The 20,979-nt window shown below is 46.0% G+C and overlaps 1 protein-coding gene across 6 annotated transcripts; it reads left to right on the top strand.

The window, feature by feature from the left end:
• Positions 1–1,094: 1,094 nt before the first annotated feature.
• Positions 1,095–16,905, top strand: zfand5a (zinc finger, AN1-type domain 5a). 6 transcript variants are annotated; one of them, XM_064296852.1, is made up of 6 exons: positions 1,095–1,439; positions 7,549–7,728; positions 9,600–9,717; positions 10,394–10,497; positions 12,578–12,706; positions 13,210–16,905. In XM_064296852.1, the coding sequence occupies exons 1-6, from the start codon at positions 1,421–1,423 to the stop codon at positions 13,356–13,358; spliced, it is 699 nt and encodes a 232-aa protein (XP_064152922.1). In that variant the 5' UTR covers positions 1,095–1,420; the 3' UTR covers positions 13,359–16,905. The 6 variants fall into 6 exon arrangements, with proteins under 6 accessions (XP_064152922.1, XP_064152924.1, XP_064152923.1 ...); XM_064296854.1 differs by having other exon boundaries at positions 1,095–1,395; XM_064296853.1 differs by having other exon boundaries at positions 1,099–1,290.
• Positions 16,906–20,979: the final 4,074 nt, after the last annotated feature.

The raw sequence follows: 20,979 nt of genomic DNA on the forward strand, positions 1-20,979 counted from the left end.
AGGTCACCGCCAGTTCCAGGAAAACTGTGATGAGAAATGGCTGTTTGAGGATCGTGTTTAGGGGACGTATTGATCTATTTTCTGGTGCAATTCACTTAGCAACAACTAAACATTCTGGATCTTTCTCTGACATGAGTGTGTGCGTACTGTACATGTGTCCTACTTCAGCTGTATAACTAAAAATAGACTGTCCTGTCTGGAGGTTTGGGACAGGCAGGCAGGTAAGGCGATACGTAATCAGTTTTTAAACTTTGTGTTTGAGGTAATCAAGTAATGAAATCCATATGAAATATTTTCATAATAATGTAAGCAGAGCACAAGAATGTTTGAACAATCTTGACTACCGCTCAGAGAGTATTGTGTGCTGTAGCAAATCTTGTTTTGGCACAGCAAACTGTGTCTGTCTTTACTACATGCTTGGCAAGCTCTCTCATGCACTGTGTGGAAAAATTCCTTGGAAAGTTAGTTGAATTATTTGGGGGTGTTTCCTCTCCTCGTGACATCATCTCCATGTAACACTGTCCGAAATTTAATCGTCTTAGATCTGTTGCGTTCTTGGCTTTATAAGGCTTTAAACCAATTCCGTTTGTTTCTACTTTTACACACACTTTGATATTATAGTAGACCAAGAGAACATGGAAGGAATTTGGATCCATAGACCTCTAACGTATAAAAGACTGCTCTAAGTAGTAAGGGATTAAACTCCAAATGAATCAATGATACTGTTGTATTTCTGTCAATTCTTTCCGAAGAGGAAAGCAGGAAGACGCGTTTCACTGTATAAAGTAAATAGTGTTGCTCTGTAACCTCACAGGCGTGTCCAACCAGCAGTATTTGTCAAGATTAGTAACATTTTGCCGCGTAAGCACGCTCTTTCTCAATCGCCGAAGTTTTTGTGTTAATGTGCCGTCTGATGTCCCAAGGCCGTCACAGACGATGGTGGTGATGATAATGACGACTGTTTTCCTCCAACACCATTCCTCGCCCCGCCCAGTGTACAGTAATAACGTAGCGCAGACGGGCCGTGGCTCTGCTTTTGGCCAACCGGGCTGCCCCGTTTCCGCCGTGACGCCCGCCGCCACTCCCCTAACTAAAGAAGGAAACAAACACGGAGCTGGAGCTAGAGAAGAGACGGAGACTCAATTTGTGACAGCAGCCGCAGACGGACAAGAGAAGGGGATCGAGGGACAGCCTTGGAAAAGCTGTAGCCTACTGTATTTTCAGCAAGCGAATATCCGTCAGAAAACTAGCTAGATCCGCCTATTGAAAAATTCAGATCAGACTGAACAGGTAAGACTTATAAAGCAGACGGTAACCTTGTTTTACTTGATTTAACATTATCGAAGCACGAAGAAGAAAGGAATACCGAAAATGGAAATAACCAGGCAACACTGTGTGCGTGGGATATTGGTAACAAAAGATGCGTTTCCTTCCCCAAAGTAAGAATCAACATGAGTAGATTGGTTAGCTAATGCCTGTTGTTCAGGACAAAGAGCAGACAAACAGGCTTTTTATCTGAAGTCTCAACTTGCAACCATCACCAGCAATCAATCGTGACCATGCAGAGGTGTGGAGAAAAACGCATTGGGAGGAAAAAGTAGACAGTAAGAACTTACGTTAGCTTCACTGTTTCAGTCGAGTTACTGACAGGTTACGTTATTGTTACACAGAAACTGGATCAGTAGCCTACCATTTGCTCAGGAATTTTGGTTAACTGCATACGACAGTGTGTATATATATATATATATATATGTAAAGAAACAGTGAGACAGATGCTTTGCTTTTGTCACAGCTCATTTGCCAAGCTGGTGTTAGATGACCATCTGCGCTAGCTAAGCAAGCTGCCTTGAAGGCGAGTTAAATTAATTTTAATAAATCCACCTCTGATGTAAATATGGTATCATGTAACTATGTACGCGAAAAAAAAATCGCAATTGACGTCTGAAAAATGGTTGTTTCAATGTTGCTATCTAATTGAAGCCAGACGAGTGCGGACAGTAGCTCGTGCTGTCAAAACAGGAAGAGGTCGGGAAACAAAGAAAAAGGAAAAGGACAAAGCACAAAGAGTCTGTATCGAAACCTGGTAATGTGTGCCCATATTATATGAATTTTTGCGTCGAATAGATGCACAGCATAACAAAGGATAGTAGGATGAGATCGTGGGAGTATTTCAGAGAGCACACCATTTCATATTTTCGTTTAATTGAAGCTGTTGTTTCCTAGTTAGCTTTGCCTTGTCGTTAGCATGACTCAGTGTTTTTGAAGGGGGACGCTTGCGGCCTCCACATTTTAAAGCCAGTAAGGTTACTATTTCCCATGATTTCGATTAGGCTTGTTGCCTTAGTAATGTAAATAAACGAGCCATTTATTCGGCCACTGTATATTGTGTTGTGCCTTTTACCTCGCTTGTTATTTTAGCCGAAACTTTTTGCTGCGGTCGACACCGAATGATTTCGTTGCATTGGCTCACTCGGAGTACACGGGAATCCGCTAGCCTAGCCGAGCTAAACTAGCGAACATAACATGTTGAGACAAGGATAGCAATTCCTGGGAATCCAGAAGTACATTGGGGTGTGAATCGGTGGTCTTGTCTTTCTGGTTGGGTTTATTAGCTAGATTAATTCTATTTACTATGATTCAGAGTAACTGCTACCCAAACACTCTCCATAAAAACAATAATATACTTAGTCTAGCTAGTAGCTAGCTAGTTATTGGGTGGCTAGCTGGCAAACAGGTGCGTATCATTCAGCCTGTTGGCTCAATTCATTATAGGTGAATAGATTTAAGATTTTTTCCTCATTTTGATTATAATTTATTTTTGAAGACAGGCAATGATATTTCAGTCAGGTTTTTGAAGTCTCATCTGTGTGTAGCGAACATCAACTAGCAAGGACATGTCCAGGCTAGCTCGCTTAGCTAACGTGACTAAGATATGTCGAGCTGTTTGTCAAGATGTTGAGTGTTATGGTCGTTATTTAATAGCTTGACCAACCTTTTATTCGCATACATTTCGAAGAAACAGCACTGTGTGTATATACTCTTTTAAAGCTTTGTACCAGCTAGCGCTCGTAACGTTAGCATCGTCAGATATCTAGCCTGTGATCATATTCCATAGTTCTTTGTTCTCCGGTTTCATTGCCCTTTCAGCATGGGAACGTGAATTGGTTAACACTAACTGCCTTTGTGCTTGATATTTCAAACTAACCACTATGCCAAACCAGTCTGTGTATTTATGATTTATCTGCTATGTGTTAGTGACCGAATGTTAGCTACTGTCTAAAGCTGGAGAGACCATCGATTGCATCATGTTGCCTATACGACTATCGAGCACAAAACATTGACACCTTGTCGATTTGCTTGCTTGACAAGTGAGGGGGTATTAAATTACGTCGATTCTGAAATGCGCTTGATTAATTTTGAACAACTATCTTGGTACATTAGCCATTTTGCTATGCGTGGCGGGGGTGGACTAACCATCTGTATGTGAGAGCTATAACAGGCTCAGGGCGATATAAATAGCTCCTGATTGCAGACCCGCTGTGTTGTTGATGGGGTTTTTCTTCGTATACGAGCTTCCCAGATCAGCGTGTCACATTGCGCCCTTGTGACAGGCGGAAACTAATGCCCCCCCGCACCCCAGCACCGCCACCTCATGTGACGGTGAGCCGGGTAGAAATATTGCAGTCAGCAGGCATACACGTGATGGTACGAGACTGCCAACTTGGCTTTTCAGGGACGAAAAAATACTTTGCGTACCTTATTTGTGCTCGTCGGCGGACTTGTTTTGGACTCGGTGTGCCAGTGCTGTTGTGTATTTATTTTCTGCATTATGGGAACATCGTGAACGTTTGTGAACGGAACTTCATGTACAGGTGGTTGCACAACCAGACTCGGTTTTCGTGTACATATTTTATGATGTATGATGCAAGACCAAGTGTATATTGAGTTTTGTTATTAAGTTGCAAATACTATTCCATGACGTGACTTGAAATAAACGTAGGTACTCAAATAGTGTTCATCTGCAAGTTGCTATTTTTCATTGCCGGGTGGATTTATTCTGATCATCTGTTTTCTAACACTACGCTATAGGGACTATTTTCTATGTCTAACTGAAACTGAAATGGACCATTGAAGTGTAACAAAAAGGCCTTTGCCTTCAAGACTTCCAAGGTCAGCAGGAGAGACGGGACACACTGGAAGTTCCTCCGCTACAATGTAATGGACTATACTAGCTACAGTATAACGCCAGTCGCCCTACAATAATAGAATTACTGAATGTCAAGGACACACAGAACTTGTGAAATTTCAAGAAATTGTTCACGATTGGCATAGTTGTAGACCAAATGCGCTGACGACTTGTGTTGAGCTGGGAGTTAACCAGAACCAGCTTGATTGCGACCGAGTCGGAGTGTTCCGACGTCAGTAAAACCTAAACCGAAACATTTAGCCTGCTACTGAGGAGGACATTGCGCATGCGCGGGAGCAAGCACGTTTCTAGCCTCCCTTTTATGGAAACGCTTCTTTCGCGTCCTGAGCCACACTCAATCTCCCACGTGCTGCGTGCTTCCCCGAAGTGAAACTGTGAACCGCACATGTACGCCGTGTCGTTTGGTTCTGCTAATTCTCATAGGTACAGTATTTTACTTGTCTTGGGGTTTATATATTTCTTTTTTTCGCCGTTTTATGGGCGTTGGCAATTTATGGATTGGTGGAACTTTTTCTTTCTGCTACCCTCGTTCCAGGACAAAGGAAATGTTATTTCAATCAAGCATTTGAAAGCGGCTGTTGCCTATATGAATAATCTAAACACTGTGGCTAATTGGCTTTCCGTTTGTTTGTATTGACTCGGCTATTACTCGAGATGAAGCTGAATCAAATGTATATCAAAATGTAAAGTGTATATTAAAACTGCCTAGAACGGCAGGCTGAAGGGTAAACAATGGCATTTTGATACCTGCGGAAATGGAATATACTTGACTCTCATCAAGATTGGTGGTCTGATTTTGATCACCTCAGTCTTTCTGTTGTGTAGCAGGGGTCAAACAGAGTGTGCGGTTCATTAATCAGTCCAAAGAAGGCTGGGTAATTAACAAACCCCGGCGAAACTGGATTGAGCTTTTCTGAAGTGAAAGCAGGCAGGCAGGCAGGCAGACAGGCGCCTTATCTTCATAGCCGTTGCTGAGAATAGTGAGGGCTTGGATTGGTGTATAATTACTCAGGGGGGCTATGTTACAGAAATGTACTTTTCTTAAGCAACTGGCTGTCTTTGCTTGCTGTTAATTCCTCCCCTCCACCCCCCCCCCCCCCATAATAAAAAAGCATATTGTTTAGGTAATCGTTGAGGCCGCCCGGCTCGGGTTAGATTTAGACATAGCGGGGGACCCTCTTGCCGAGATAATGGAAGACTTGCCTGGGTGCAGCAGTATTTCAGTTTAGCCTTAATGGCAGGCTTTTTGCTGTGACGTTTCTGAGACGGTGTTTTAAAGGGATTTTTTTTTTTTTTCTTTTTCGGTAACTTTCTGTCTGGATTTGAACCACACTGCAGTGCCACACCAGCGTGCTCAAAATGAAACGGAACACTCTGTTCGAAATGAGACGTCTCGAGCAAGAGGCAGACGGAGTGTTCTGAGTTTGTGCGACGTGGTCGGTGCAAGCCCCCCGGTGCAGACTGTTCGCGAGTTCGCAGACCTCCGCCCTGTCTGCGATTGGTCCGTACAGATATCACATGGTTGGTTGCGTCACGGTTGACCGGCCAGGGACAGAGTTCGACTTTATTTTCCTGTTCATCTCTTCACTGTACTGTTCCGTTGCAGGTGGCCTCTGGATGGGACACAGGAGATTTCGGGAAATGGTGTCCTTTCCGATAGGCTAACAAATGAGGGGGAATAAGGCAGAATTTAATTCTTCTGTCATGGCAAACCTGTTGGATACGACTCCACTTCCTGAAATCTCCTATATCCCATCTAGAAACGACCATGGTGGCATCGTCATCGTGACTGGAACGCTTTTGAGATGGGCACTTTTGAACAAAGAGTTGCAGGGAGTCTGCATCATCTCTACAATCAATCACGCAGAGATTTTAAGGACGACGAAAAGCGCTAAAATTTCGGACAAAATTTCCATGGAGTTGGGTGTCACTGATCCTGAGTTGTGCGGAGCAACTTGGAAAAATCTGCGTGACAAGTTCATGCACCCCAGAGCGACGTGGTGTGACCTAAAACGAAGAACATTGAGTTCATATTGAGAATATGAAAAGTTTGTACGCCGTTTGGAGAACGCTGCCTACTTAACTTACTGACTAATAACTGACAGATTTGCCTCTTCTTGCAAATTGTCTCTGTTGTGCGCAGTTCTGTTTTCAGCTGTTTTTCAATAAAGTTAGCAAGACAATGCGAGGAATTGAACTGTTGGGGGCTGACGTGGTAGCCAGTGACAACACTTCAGTGTCCGTATATTGTTTTTCCTTTAAATTGGCGGTAATGGAAGGTGATACTCTTGGCGTGGCATTTTTTGTTTGACACTTTTCGATGAGCCATCATATCTTTAATTCTGGTGGAAGGCAGTCATCTTTCTCACACACACACACACACACACATTTTCTGTGTGAACGTGCACACGCTTCATGGCATGTGGTCTTAGGAAGGTGCGGTATTCTGCACATCCATCTGTATGCAGTTCAACAGGCCCTTCCTGATATTTTTCACAAAAACAACCAGGAAAATCACTTGTGATAGCAGGATTGCAAGACACATAGATTGCAGTCAAAAGTGTGGTGTGTTCTGACTGCTAATGTATTGGAATGACTATTGTATTCCGTTATTTCTTGAACATTGATGAGAGCAGAAGCCTGTGGAACATGGCCATCGATCTTTAATGAGTGGCCTTTTCATGTCTCCAAAGGAGAGACTGACTTTTTAATATTTAATATTAAAATGTGTGGAATTAGGAGTGATCGAATATCTGAAATTTCCTAGGCTCCAGACCTGAGGCCACGTCTCCTTTAAAGTGCTATGTGGAGTTGGGATCTAATTTGCCTGGTCAGCTACAGTGCAAGTTGGACCTGGGTCCTGACCTCAACCTGTTAATGTTCATCTTGTCAGTTTTCTAACAAAACAAAGGCAAGACATGGTTGATTTAGCTCTTCACAGTGAACTAGGACATTCCTCTGATCTTTTTTTCAGTGATTATGATGTCACAGAGACACAAAACCAAGTTTGAAATTTGAAAGTGTGTCATAATGGGAAGGAGGGATTTGGCAGGAAGGCCCCTCCCCCCATTGCAGGCCCCTGAAGATGGTGTAGATTGTGTGACCGCCAGTGGAGGTCGGCAATATGGCTGCCCCGTTGCCGTGGAAATGTACGCCCTCCCACCACCGATTAGATGTTGGGTGTACATGTGAAAAGGAGGCAGCTGGTGTTAACCAGTCAGAGAAGGGCATCTGTGAGCTCACACCTCCTCTGGCTCCAATAACCGCACCCCCAGATGCTAGCAGCACACTGAGAACATTTTAATTAATTTCATTTTATTCTGGTCTCCCCCCTCCCCCAGGAAGTGTCCCGTGTGTAGCCATGGCCCAAGAGACGAACCAGAGCCCGGTGCCCATGCTGTGTGCCACTGGCTGCGGTTTCTACGGCAACCCCAGGACGAATGGCATGTGCTCGGTCTGCTACAAGGAGCACCTGACGAGACAGCAGAACAGCGGGAGAGCTAGCCCCATGAGTCCTGTTGGTAAGCAGCAAGAAACCACGCTCACGTGCACACAGACACACACACACACACACACACACATTCCTCTCACAGACAAGCGCATTCCACACTTTACAAATTTACGCACACACATAACAAACGGTTGCATTCGTGAACAACAAACACACCCTCACCGCACACACACACAAACACACAACATTAACATGCACAGAACGGTCATGTTTACCAGTGCCTGGCAACAAAGCAGCATGAACAGCTGCTGCACAGATAACACAGACATGTACACAAACGCAACGCATACAAACAAACACGTACGTACACACGTGTTCATGCACACTAACGAGCATGTAGTGTTGTGTTGTGGAGCAGATGGATTATGTTCCAGAATCTTCTTGCGCTGTTTTGGGTTTGTGACTCAGTGGCACAACACAGTTAGATGTGTGTGCGCCTCGAACAAAAGAGGGAGGTAGAGAGAGAGAGAGAGAGAGGGAGAGGTACAGAGAGATAAAGAGAGAGAGGTACAGAGAGAAAAAGAGAGGGAGAGGTACTGGGAGGGAGAGAGAGAGGTACAGAGAGAAAAAGAGAGGGAGAGGTACTGGGAGGGAGAGAGAGAGGTACAGAGAGAAAAAGAGGGGGAGAGGTACTGGGAGGGAGAGAGAGGGCAGGCTTTGTCACCAGTTCAGCAGTCTCTGTGTCACACCCTCTGTAATTACTTTGCCTTTCTGCCCAACAAGGGAGCCTCTTTCAGGGTGGATTTTGGGCTTTGGGGGGGGGCGGGGGGGGGCGGAGGGGGCGGCGTCAAGTCAAGGAACCAGCGTTTATTCCGTTTCTCTGCGTCCCCTGGAGCCAGCCTGCCGTTCCCGGGGCCAGAGCGAGCCTGGGCACCCGTCTGAAACTCGCGAGCGTTCGCTTTCTCCGTGGAGAACAACAATCCTCCGCTCAGACCTCGCAGTGAAGTGTAGAGGAAGACTGCGCAGCTGACAGCAGTCAAAACAGAAGCGCAGAAGCAAAAACGCAGCAGCCGTCAAGTACATGAGCCGGGTGTCTCTGGAGTAAAACGGGAGCCAATCAGGAAGGAGGGAGTGTAGACCCGTCTTGGAACCGCACTTGAAAGATTTATGCATTTGTTTTTTATATTTTACCTTGTCATAATGACAGGTAAACCGACAGGCGTCTTTGTGTGAGCTTCTGTGAAGGTATTCTCTGTTTTAGCGTTCGCAGTTGGGCTTGTGTTGTTTGGCCCAGCAACCGTATCTGCCAACGTCCCCTTCCGCATTCTTTACCCACGATGCATGCGCAAAACCAGACAAAAAATACCCAGGCTTGGGTGTCGAAGTCTCTTTGACGTTTCCTCTTTTAGCTGCCGGAACTGAAACCTCTGCCTCTAAGAACTGTCTGCCTGATGTCATTTTTGTGATTTAATAAATAGATAAATAAAGAAAGAAAGAGTGCTCTCATCCAATCACTGCACTCATCTCCCCTAAAGTGATTATTTTTTGGCAGATATTAATATGCAGTCTTTGGAGGTGAACATTTCAATTGGTGCGATACTTGATTTAAAAAAATAAATAAAAAAAAAAACATTTTTGTGGGCAAAGGGTGGAAATCATTTTCTCCCTTGGGGAAAGAGGGCTGAGTGGCAGTGTAGTTATTGGTTGAGGTACCGTTAGAGGTTGCAGGTTTGATTCCCACGTGGAGCTGTTGTACCTTTGAGCCACAGTACTTAATCTAAATAATAATAATAGTTATGCTTTGTCCTCTGCATGGGTGCCGAGCTCTAATTGGTCCCCTGAATGTTTGCCGAGCTCTGACTGGTCCTCCGCATGGGGTGCCGAGTTCTGATTGGTCCTCCGCGTTGGTGCCGAGCGCTGATTGGTCCTGTTCTGTTGCAGGTGCGGGCGCAGGCAGCGTCTCCAGCAGTCCTTCCTCAGAAGCCTCCAGCATGCAGAGACTAGAGGCCAGCCGAAACGAAGCCGAGGCCTCCCCGTCCAGCTCGGCCGACGCAGCCAGGTAAGCGGCCCCCGTCCCGTCCCGTCCCGTCCCGTCCCGTCAGGGAACCGAGCTTCCGGGTGTGGCACTGCCGTCGCACCCTTGAGCGAGGCTCTTAACCTGATTCGCTTCAGTAGATGTTCACTGTAGAAATTCACTCTCAGTTTGTGTGGGTCTGAGCCGGCCCAGGCTTTGCTTGAAGTAGGTTAGTGCACTGAGCTGAGTCTCAAGGGAGCAGGTTGTTCATCAGAAGCATGCCGGCATGCGGTAAAACCTGGAACGGCTCAAACATCAAATTGGGAGCTCCGTTTCAGCCTCTGTGCTGGAATTCCGTGCGCCTTCAAAGCCATCGGTGGCGTTTGTGAATCCGTTCTGTCCTGGACTGACTCCACATTTGGCAGAGAAAAGAAAGGGAGAATAAGACTCGTTTTTCCTACCGTGCTGTGAATTGGGCATTTTCTTTCCCTCTGCATAATTCACTGTGGACGTGCATAATTTACTGTGGGAGTCTGGCTTCGTCGCGTGCTAGACGCCAAGACCCGAAAGGATTCTGCGGAGAGACTTCAGTGCCATGGAGCTCTAAATGGTGTTTCCCACTCTTATCCCCCTTCTCCCTTTCTTCTGCTCTGTTGCGCTTCTTTCTTTCCTCTCCTCTCTCCCCCCCCCTCTCCCTTTCTCTCTCTCTCTCTCTCTGCAGAAGTTTGGCAGCAGCCTCTCTCCCAGTCACGCAGCAGATGACGGAAATGAGCATTTCCCGGGAGGACAAAGTCGCATCGCCTAAATCGGAGCCGACCGAGCCAGGTATCCCAGCCACGCCCCGCTTCAGAGTCCCGTCTGGGTTGCATAAGCTGTACTCCTGCCACATGAACCAGTTCACTGTTGTAACCACTACTCCTGCTACATGTACTAGTTCAGTGTTATAACCTGTACCCCAGCTATGCGTGCCAGTTCAGTGTTATAACCTCAGTTCAGTGTTGTACATGTAGTAGGAGTACAGGGTATGAGTTCCGTGTTAAAACCTCTACTTGTGCTATATGTACCAGTTCCGTGTTAAAACCTCTACTTCTGCTACATGTTACAGTTCAGTATTATGACCTGTAATCTGGCCGTGTGTACCTGTTCAGTGTTATGACCTGTAATCTGGCTGAGTGTACCAGTTCAGTGTTTCAGACTCCCGTCAGGGGTGTATAAAGGTTTTTTTTTGCCTTTTCTTTTGGGTGGTTGCTTTGCCCCTGAGTTAGCTGGAGAGCTGCCCCAAGCAGGAAAGCAAATGGCTTCCTGGGGCGGGGTGAGAGAGTCCCCCGTGGAGAGTGTTCTGGAACAGTGGTAATCTTTGTGCTTATGAAGAGCTGTTCACGTACTCGGCAGTAAGGCCGTTCCGTTGTGTATCCCTGTGCTGAGAGGGTTCCCATGGAAACACTGTCACGCTGAGTACAGGTGGCATTTTGTCAGCGGTGATGGGAGACTGCTCGGGGGGTCATGTGATCAGTGGTGATCTGGCACATTCCGGGCTGCCTGCCTGTGTGTGTGTGTGTGTTGCTTCAGCAATGCTCCTTGGGTCATTGGAGCGTGACCATGGCGATGGGTCATTGGTGTGTGACCATGGCGATTGGTCTGCGCTGGTCATTGGTGAATGGGTAATGATTGGCTCGAGCCCTCCTGTTGCTCTTCTTAATGGCTGAAATTAGTTTGGGCTGGTGTAGGTTTCAGGGTAAAGTGGTACCACTCTCTGCCCTGCCTTAATTACCCACCCCGCCCCTGGCCCTGACCCAAATTCAGGCTCACTCTCCTGAATGGCCGGCATGTAACGGGCGCGGTCTAGGTAACCCGGGCAGCGGAACAGCGTCACCCGCTGGGCTTGGAGGTCTGTTCTGTGCGGACCTCCCGACTCTCAGGAGTCACAGGACAGGCGATATTGGGGGTGGTTTGTTTACCAGGCCAATTTAAAGTTGGTTCAGCGGTGTAAAAGGACACCCATGTGCGCCCCCCCCCCTCTCCCCCCCCTCCCCCCCTGCACAGCTGGGTGTCACATTTCCTCCTGTGTGTGTTTCCCCCCACAGTTCCCAGAAGACCGTTAGCATGCTAATTCTGGGAACCACCGCTAGTTGCGACAAAATAAGACTGACCCGTGCCAGTTTCTGGAGAGGCCGTGGGGTTAATGTTCCTGGCCTGTGTGTGGGGGGTGGTGGGTGCAGGGGCGGGGGGTGGGGGCGGGGGGGGGTGAGTGGCTCTCTGAAACTGAGACCTTAAATGGGGAAGACATTTCTTCTTCATTCATTTTGTGCTTTAGGGTTGGATCACAACAGGGTTTTTGGTTTTTTTTTTTTTTTGCAGAAGTAAGTGTCTTCTGTGTCGGCTTCCTGAGGTTGTGTAAATGAGTTTTTCCTCATTCCACTGTTCCAGTTTTAGTATTTTCCTTCTGCTTTTCAGTGAACCTGCCTGTTAGTCACTCAAAAGCCTTTGTCTGCAGTTCATTACCCATTGACAAGACAAATGTTGAGCAGATAATTATCAGAAATTCATGTTGGAGCATTCAGAAAAGTATGAATGCTAGTATTTTCTTAAAACATGAATAAAAATAGTTCCAAAAAAATGAAAAAGTGTATTTTCAGCAATGTGATGACTCCTGGTCATTGTGGGGTTTCTGTGGGCCTAAGGCTTGATCTGGCAACCATTTTCTTCTGCTCTGTGGTGGTGAATGGAGGCTGTGGCAGTTGTCTTAAGGGTCCACTTTATTTTACATTGTACTCATCACAGAGTTCAGAGGGAAAGCGTCCTCTTTCAGCTGTATGACGTTTTTAAAAAGCAACAAAGGTTATCCTGTGAATCTCAAAGGCTTATTTTTCCTTTTTTTTTTTTCATTTTGTCTCCGCCTCCCCAGTTGTCACTCAGCCCACAGCCTCCGCCTCCCGCCCCAGTGACCCCGGCAGCGAGGACCCCAAGCCCCCCGAGGCCCCCAAAGCCAAGAAGAACAGGTGCTTCATGTGCCGGAAGAAGGTCGGCCTCACAGGTGAGCAGCGGGCGTCTGGGCGTGGCTCAAGCGCTTGGAGGCCATTTCCTATTGGACGAAAAAATTTCATATTGTCCCATCCAATAGAAAATGGCTTCCAAGAGTTTATCTGCTCATGTGGGAGGTGGGTGGGCTTTTTCACTTGTTGTGTGGGTGCATAAAGGCTGCCTTGTTTGTTAGGGGAAAGAGTTCTGGAGATAAACAGATGCATTTCTGAGCTCACCAGAGCTAGTTATAAAAATTCTCTGATGCACTCTCTTTCAGACGTGATTCTTAAATGGCTTCTATTGGCTTGTTAGGCTGTCAGTCACACGTTGGTTTTTGCTTTCTTGCGCCACTCACCTGATAATCGGCGCTGGGTGCCTTTGATACACCGAAATCTGCGTATCCATGGAAACCGTGCTGTTTGCGCCTCAGCGTTGATTGGCTTTGTGCTTCTGCTTTTTTTTTTTCTTCCCCCCTCTCAACCCCGCCCCCCCCGCCCTCCCGCCCGCCCGCCCCAGGGTTTGACTGTCGCTGCGGCAACCTCTTCTGCGGGCTCCACCGGTACTCCGACAAGCACAACTGCCCGTACGACTACAAAGCCGAGGCCGCCGCCAAGATCAGGAAAGAGAACCCCGTCGTCGTCGCCGACAAGATCCAGAGAATATAAAGGACTCTCTCACGCGCGGGAGCTTTCACCTGAACACTGGCACGTGGCGTCAATGGACTCCTTTTGTTTCGTTTTTTTTAAATACAATCTTGAAAGAAAAAAAAAGAAAACCTATCCAGAGCTGTTGCATGAATGATCACGTTTTTTCTTTTTCTTTCTTGTTTTTCTCCCCTTTCTCTCCGTGGTGTGTGTTTTATTTAAACAAAAAAAAAGAAAAAAGAAAAAAAAAAGGGCAAAAAATAGACAAATAATAGTGCTAGCGTACAGACCCGGGCATCTTTTCAGGAAAATCTCGATTACCTCTCCCCCCCAAGAAATTCCTCCTTCACTTTGAAACTTTGAATTGGTTATATATCTGTGCCAAAAAAAGAGAAAGAAAATAAATCTGGGCACGCTTTTGTTTAGTGGCAAGCAGCAAAGGACCGTTTCAGTCTGAAAGTCGTTTATTTTCTATCTACACTGAAGTTTAAGCATCCAGATAAAGGCTGGAATTCTGAGATGACACGGTGGCCTCCTGACCAATTCTGAAGCAGAGGCCTGAGCTGGTTCCCGATTGGTCAAAACATGGAAAGCAGTGGGGGAGGAGTTGTCTTATCAGAGCTGTGATTGGGTGTTACGTTTCAAAATATCATAGAAATTGGTCATTTGTGCAGGATGCTATTGACGTTCTTACAAGTGCTGAGTTCATGGTAATGTCCAGTTTTTTTGTGTGTTTGCCTGCTCGTTTCCCTGGTTACCCCCCGTGGACAGTTGCTGTCAGTTTTCCCCAATGATGCCTGTCTATAAGGTAGCTGCAGTGAGCTGTGAACAGGGCAGGGGCGGGGGCAGGGGGGAACTGGTAGAGGTAATATGCCTCCACTTTTTTCTGTCAGGCAACTGGCTACCGGTCTGTAGAATCTCAGTATCTGAATTTAGTGTAACAGTTTAGATTTTTTTAAATGTTAATGTTGTGGGGACGGGGATGGGTGCGGTACCGGCCATGTTGCGTAATGTGGGGTGTTTTTTTTTGTGAGTAACGTGGCGGAATTCCTGTGCTGCGTCGTTGCTCGGTTACACCACCGTTCCCACAGGTGGCTGATGGGAAACCGAGTCCGAAGTGTTGCATCGACTTTAAAAATAGTTTTTACAATTTAAAATACGACGCACATAGGCTGAAATTTATCAGAGAGCTTTTCTAGGAGCAGCATGGCCACCTCAGACAAATTAAATAGCATGTGGACACACTAGGCAACCTTGGACATGATGCCATTTATTCAAGTGTTTATTGAAAAAAATCCTAAATGGCAGACGAGAGTTTTAAAGTAGCAGAATTTACATAGCGAAATGCAGCTCTGTGTGCTTAAGAGTTTTGATGACTACTTCACACTGGTTACTATAGAGTCTTTCTGTATTTTTTTCTATCTAATATGGCGGTCATGGCTTTTTACCTGCGGGTACATTAACTGGATTTGACAGGTCGGCCCATAGGCCCCCACAGCCCTGTTGGATCTAACAAACAACTTCTAGTTCTTTGTGTAGGTGCTGGTGAAATTAATACAGAAATGAATGGAAAGCAGGCTTATTAACCAGAGGGCCCTGTGCACCAGTGAAGCCTGGTCTTCTGGATGAGGTCCGTTAGATGAATCGAGTGTATTCTCCTTTCTCCTTTTGTGTTATCGGTTGCTGGATTGAGCCTGTGAGGAGAGAACCATTTTTTCCCTGAGTTTTGTCCTGAAGCGCATTAGTGCGGAATGTGAAGCCTTGAACCTCGGGCCTGGTCGTCTCCGTTCCTCAACCGTGGACGCGCTCGAAAGGCGTTCGGTGACCGCTACGGTCGCCTGGTTTCCGGAACGCGCGCGCTCCCTCCCTGTCGGGGGTCGGCCGCTGATGGGACTGCAGGCCAATCGGGCGATGGGCCTTCGGCAGGATGAGGATGGCTCTTTTGCTTCTTCCTTCCCAGCATCCTCTGCTGCAGTCTTGTTTTTTTTTTTTTTTTTTTTTTTTTTTTTTTGAGAAAAGGAAGGAGAAAATGAGCTTAATTTGTGCCATACATGTGATTTTATTTTTTTTCCGTTTATTCCAGAATATTTCTTGCCGGTTAAGGATGTCTGTGGATTGTGTGTGATTTTGTTTTTTTGTCTTTTAATATGATAACTTTAGGGGGGGAAAAGTTTGTTCCTTGTTGTCATTTGTTGTTTTGTCATTGGTCCCTCCTTGTCGTTGTGTGATCTGCGATTGGCTGAATGAAGCCAGCTGTGAACCTGTCGCAGGTTGTCTGGGTCTGAGGCCTGAAACACCCATTTTTGCCTGCCCTTCTCTCTCTCATTTTTTCCTTAGTTTTTTTTTTTCTTGACTGTAGGAGTGTAGTTTTAATGAGTGTATTGCATGGGTTGAGCATCTACAACAATGTAAAATATCTGAAGTGTAGAAATTTGGCAATATACTTCACTAATGCTTGGTCAATATTTTCCCCTCAATTATGGTTTTTTTTTTTTTTGTTTTCACACTTTTTTTTCCCTTTGGGTAATGTCTGGAGGTTGTGCTGATATTTACGTATTATGTGATCTGTGTATGTGTACGGAATGGGAGTGCAAGGTCCACTACTCATATGGACACAAACCTGTGTACATGCAGGGGGGGTTCCCTCAAACCCCTTGTCCCTCCCCTCCAATGCCAACCAATCAGCTGGCTGCTGTCCATCTGCCAATCTGCTTTCTACTGTGTGGACCAGCTTTTGCCTGGTGGAATGTGGGATGCAAACAACTTGTTGTCTGGCAGCTTGTGAATCTGGAACTCTGTTGGAACGTTGACTCTTTATGACATCATATCTACCATGGAAACAGACGAACGGATGAGTCAGCATCTTACCAGCCCTTCCATTGCGAGCACTCTGGTGGAGCACTCTGAACATCAAGCCTGCCCTGTTGGACTATTGGACTTATTGCACACTTCGCTACTGGTTCTTGTGATGCCCCCACCCCCGAACCATCCCATATGAACAATATCCTTCCCTTATTTGCTACTGGGTTGACCGTGTAGCTGTTTGAATTCTTCCATTCTCACTAACCTACACAGTTGTTTTTTGTTGCTTGTTTACAAGACCTAAGCAACACGTAGAACAGTTTTTTTTTGTTTGTTTGGGGTTTTCAGAATTTTCTGTGAATTCCTTGCCGTTATGTGAATAGAATCTCCGTTCTTTAGCTTGGACAGATAACAGGTGTTGGGGGGCCCTTGCTCTCACGTGTGTGTGTGTGTGTGTGTGTGTGTGTGTGCGTGCGAGCATTTCTACCTATAGAGTCTAATCTAGCGGTGTGAAGAAAGTCTTGTATATAGAATTTTCTTTGTCCTGGCTTGCTTGGCACTGTTTTTTTTCTCTCTTCTTCTGTAGGGGTGTGAGTTCCTGCTTTATGAGAATTGTATGTATCCATTCAAGTTTTAATTTTAACTTTTAGTTATGCAAATTTGTACAAACTGTGTTCATATTTATGTATTACATATAATCTTGTTATCATGCATTAATGCAGAATTGTATCATGTAAATAAAAAAATTATGTACAGAGAGACATTATATAGCTTTATCACATGGCTTTCTTCCTTTTTTAACACTTTACATGGACGTAATCTCACATTATTTATTATTTGTACACTAAACTGTCCGTGCACTGAGGACACTGGGAATTGTTCTGCATAGTATAGGGTAAAACGTGACAATGTCCTTGTTACGAGTACAGATTGAAAACTCGACTCCTCACCATATTTCTGACCAATCAACGAACATTCACGTCTACTCACTAATCACTAATTGGTGCACTTGAATGGTTGCGATGTGAAACCAATCGGAAAAATTAAAATACATGTGCAATTTTACAACTGAACTCTGGTGCGTAGCCTACTTTAGCAAACAAACTAGGTGTAGAAACCGCTTAATACTAGCACAACATAGGTCTAAAATACTGAATCATCAGAAAGAAAATGAAGCATCCACTTCCTAAAAAAGCAAGAGTCCATTAGAGTACTGAAAATAGTTTGTATTACGGGTTTTTTCCTTGGTTAAGTAGTCCCTGAGGAACTTGGCTGGCTAAATGTGGGGTACTTGCACACTTTAAAAAAGGCAGTAAAATAAAATGCTATTTTTGTGACATGGTCTCTGGATTTTTGGACTGCTGCCTTGCAGTCTCTCTCATTGCCTGTTTTGGAGTTGTAATGGCTTTTGGTGCCCTGAGCAATCCTCGGTGCATTTTTGGGCCTTTCTGCGGAGACGCTATAGACTGGAATATGGAATACAGAATGCACCCTACAAACTGCTGGGTGGCGTGCGATGCTAACGTGCCTGTTCTTGGTGTAGAGAGACCCACCCCCAACATTGCCAGGGCAACTTTCGGCGGGCTGTTCCAACCGGGTGGTGTGCAATTAGCTACAGCGTCGTCTACGGCGGGATAATTCCGATTAGCAAGAGAGCTCCTTATGTGAAAGAGCGACACCTCTGGTCAGTTGGAGGCATTGCCATATCCCTGCCTCAGAGCGTCTGCTAAATGGGAGTAATGTAATGTAAAACAGAAATGTACCTACAGTATGTCCGATTGGCCAGAATGTTGTTGGTTCAAGGCCCCAGGGGACGGTAGTCTAGTGAGTGGAAGACTGGTCCCATCCCATCACCCCTCTCTGTTTTGGCGATTGCTGTTAATGTGGTAGACATTGAGTCATGGCAGCCGTTGCATAATTGTGATCGCTTGCCCAGAAGGTGTTACTTAAGCTCACGTATGATTCTCTCAGTTTTCACACCTTTGCTGTACCTCCTCCATTCTGTCCCGGCAAAGGCCTCAACTCGGCCCCCGTCCTTGCTCCCAGTTACCAAGGACAGGTGTCCCGTTTGGGGGAAATCTGACCCCCACCTCCTCATTCCAGCAGGGCACTTTACAATAGTGGCCCCAGTTTGGTGGTGTCTGTTTGCTGACACACCTGCTGAATTCTGCCTCCATTCCCTCTTCCATTCACAAAGAGGCTAGACCACGCAGACCCCCCACCCCCGGCTTCCCCTCCCACACGCCACCCGTCGTGACAGGTGCAGGGACGGCTGTGGCCCCCCTCCCCGAACACAGACGTTTTGTTCCTGTAAGCTCGCCCTCTGAAAGGCTCCTGAATGCTGTCCGTGCCTTTTGAACAGTCACGGTGTCTGGCGTGGTGACGCATCTGTGAATCACGCTTGTGTGTGTGTGTGTGTGTGTGTGAGAGTGATCCAGACTGCATTAACCTTCTGAGTTCTGTTCTCTGTCTCCTCGTGGTCGCAGAAGCTGACAGCCACACGTGCCTGCTGAATGGCTTTTTCCAAGTCTGATCTTTAAAAGAGCTTACACGTCTGTAAAGCTCCTTGCTTGGACTGGTTTGGTGATAGCCTTTGTGCTGTGTTCAATAAGATTTTTTTTAATTCAGCAAAGTATTTACAACTTTACTTGAGGAATGCATTTGGCAAATTAATAAATACTGTAGTAAAATGATACTACATTCCTGACGCTATAGCCATGGAGCACGGTGCTGCTTCCACTGGTGTCCATTTTGTGTGTTTTTTTTTGTCTCAAAAATCCAAAAAGAAAACTCCAGTTCTTCTTCTTCCTTTTCAAATTGGGAGGCGTTTTGGGATCATTTGTTCCCGAGCTCAAGAAGAGCACATGCATACGTAGACAGGAGTCAGCTGTCTATACTTGTTCCCTGCACCTCCCGTACGGGACAGCATCTGGACACCATGATGAACCCCCCCCTCCACCCCCCATATGTGTGTGCGTGTGCACATATTGCTGGATGACATCATCAGAGATCCCCAGTGGCAGATGTTCTGTCAGGATGAATGGTGTTCAGTTCTCTGGCTGGAGGGAGTTTGAGGTGGGGGGGGGGGGTCAGACTGAGGTCACCGATCGCACCCAAGAGCTCCACCCACGTCTGAGCAGCTCCCGTCCGTCAAGCCACCCGTTTCTCCGCCTTTCTTACTCCTCTGAGGTAATCAATGGAGTCTGTTTGTCTTTCAGACCACAGGTTACTCCACCTCACTCATGCCTTATACCAGAACCTGTTTACTGAAATAAATGTATCAGTTCTTTTTAACAGGGTGAAGGTTTTTTTTTATTTTATTTTATTTTTTTCAAATCTACTGTCACAGTACTGTAGTGTTGTGTCCCCTCAAACCCTGTTTCAATGTATTGTGATGTGCAGTTGTACTCCATAGTGTGACTACATGAGAGATTTGGAGATGTGGTGCAAACAAACTGCTGTTGTTTTTTGGGAAGTTTATTGTGCCAGTAGTCTTTGTCCTGATGGCTTAGAACAAGAGCTTCTGATCCCCTGTTTGGAGGAATTGTGGGTAAAACTCCTTGGCAGAGATTCTGTGATTGGGGCAGCATTGTAAGTGCAGACAGCCATTTTGTTCAGGGGTTGTGCTCAGAAGCTGGTTGTTTGATAGGTGTGTGTGTGTGTGTGTGTGTGTGTGTGTGTGTGTGTGTTCGGAATGTATGTGAGAGTGTGTTCTATGTGTCTTGTAAATGTGTGTCATTCTGTTGCTAGTGCACAGGAAAATGTCCAGTGTTAATTCAACTCTAACTCTGTCCAGAGTGGGACCAAATGTAATTTGGTAAGAGTTGAATTAACACTGTAAGAGTTAAATTAGCACTGTACCTTTTACTATGTGTGATTCAGCATATGTGTGAGAGGGTGCATTTCCTGTAACTGTGTGTGAGTCTGTGGACTTGTGCTTCACACACACACACACACACACACACACACACACCTGCAAACCAGGCACTGGCTTTCATGCAGAATGAAGGCCAAAGCCAATGACATACACACATCAACCATAGCAGTTTCCATATTTAGTCAACCTTAATGGGACAGTGGAGCTGTATTTAGCTGGACTTAAACCGTATTTAGCAGGACTTTGAGGGACATGGGTGCTACATTTAGCCAGAGCTGTAGCCAGTGGGTTCTCCACCCATCCTTGTGTAGAGGAAGCTTTGCTAAATTGGACAGGCTTAATCTTACCGAATATGCGCTCATAGGGTTGTAGACCGTGCCAGCGTTGCGATGACGTGTCCAGTTAATTATTAATTGTGAATGGTCGGGTGGATCACAGTGACCTGCGGGGTTTACGGCGCCGGTAGATTACGGGGATTTTGGAAAGCACTTTGTGTCACAGATTTAGCCACAGGCTCTCTGTCTCCTCGCGCCCTCTCGGTGAAAACCGTGGATCACTTTCTGCGACGCCTCCGCCGAACCAAATAAAGTCAATCGGTCAATCGGTCCTTGTTGGCGATTTCTATTGCGCTATTCACTAGCACGACGCTTCGCAGTTGGCCTGGTGACTACAGCAGCTTTCAGGCTTCTATAAGAACAACAGAACCTTTTTTATTTCGAAATCCCACATACCCAGGCTATTTAAATTGACCTGGGTAAACGTCCTCCAGTCTGGCAACCCTGCATGCACCTCAGTCATGGCTGCCAAAGAAACACCACATTATGCATGCCATTAAATCAATAACATAATTTAAAGCATCCATATCAGTTTTAGGCGCACTGCGGAAATTGGAATTAGGCTATGCGGTAACCAACTAAGGATAGAATCGCCAGGGGTAGAATCGCTACGTAGACACAAAAGGGA

This window comes from Anguilla rostrata, chromosome 10 (genome assembly GCF_018555375.3).
Source record: "Anguilla rostrata isolate EN2019 chromosome 10, ASM1855537v3, whole genome shotgun sequence".
NCBI lineage: Eukaryota > Metazoa > Chordata > Actinopteri > Anguilliformes > Anguillidae > Anguilla > Anguilla rostrata.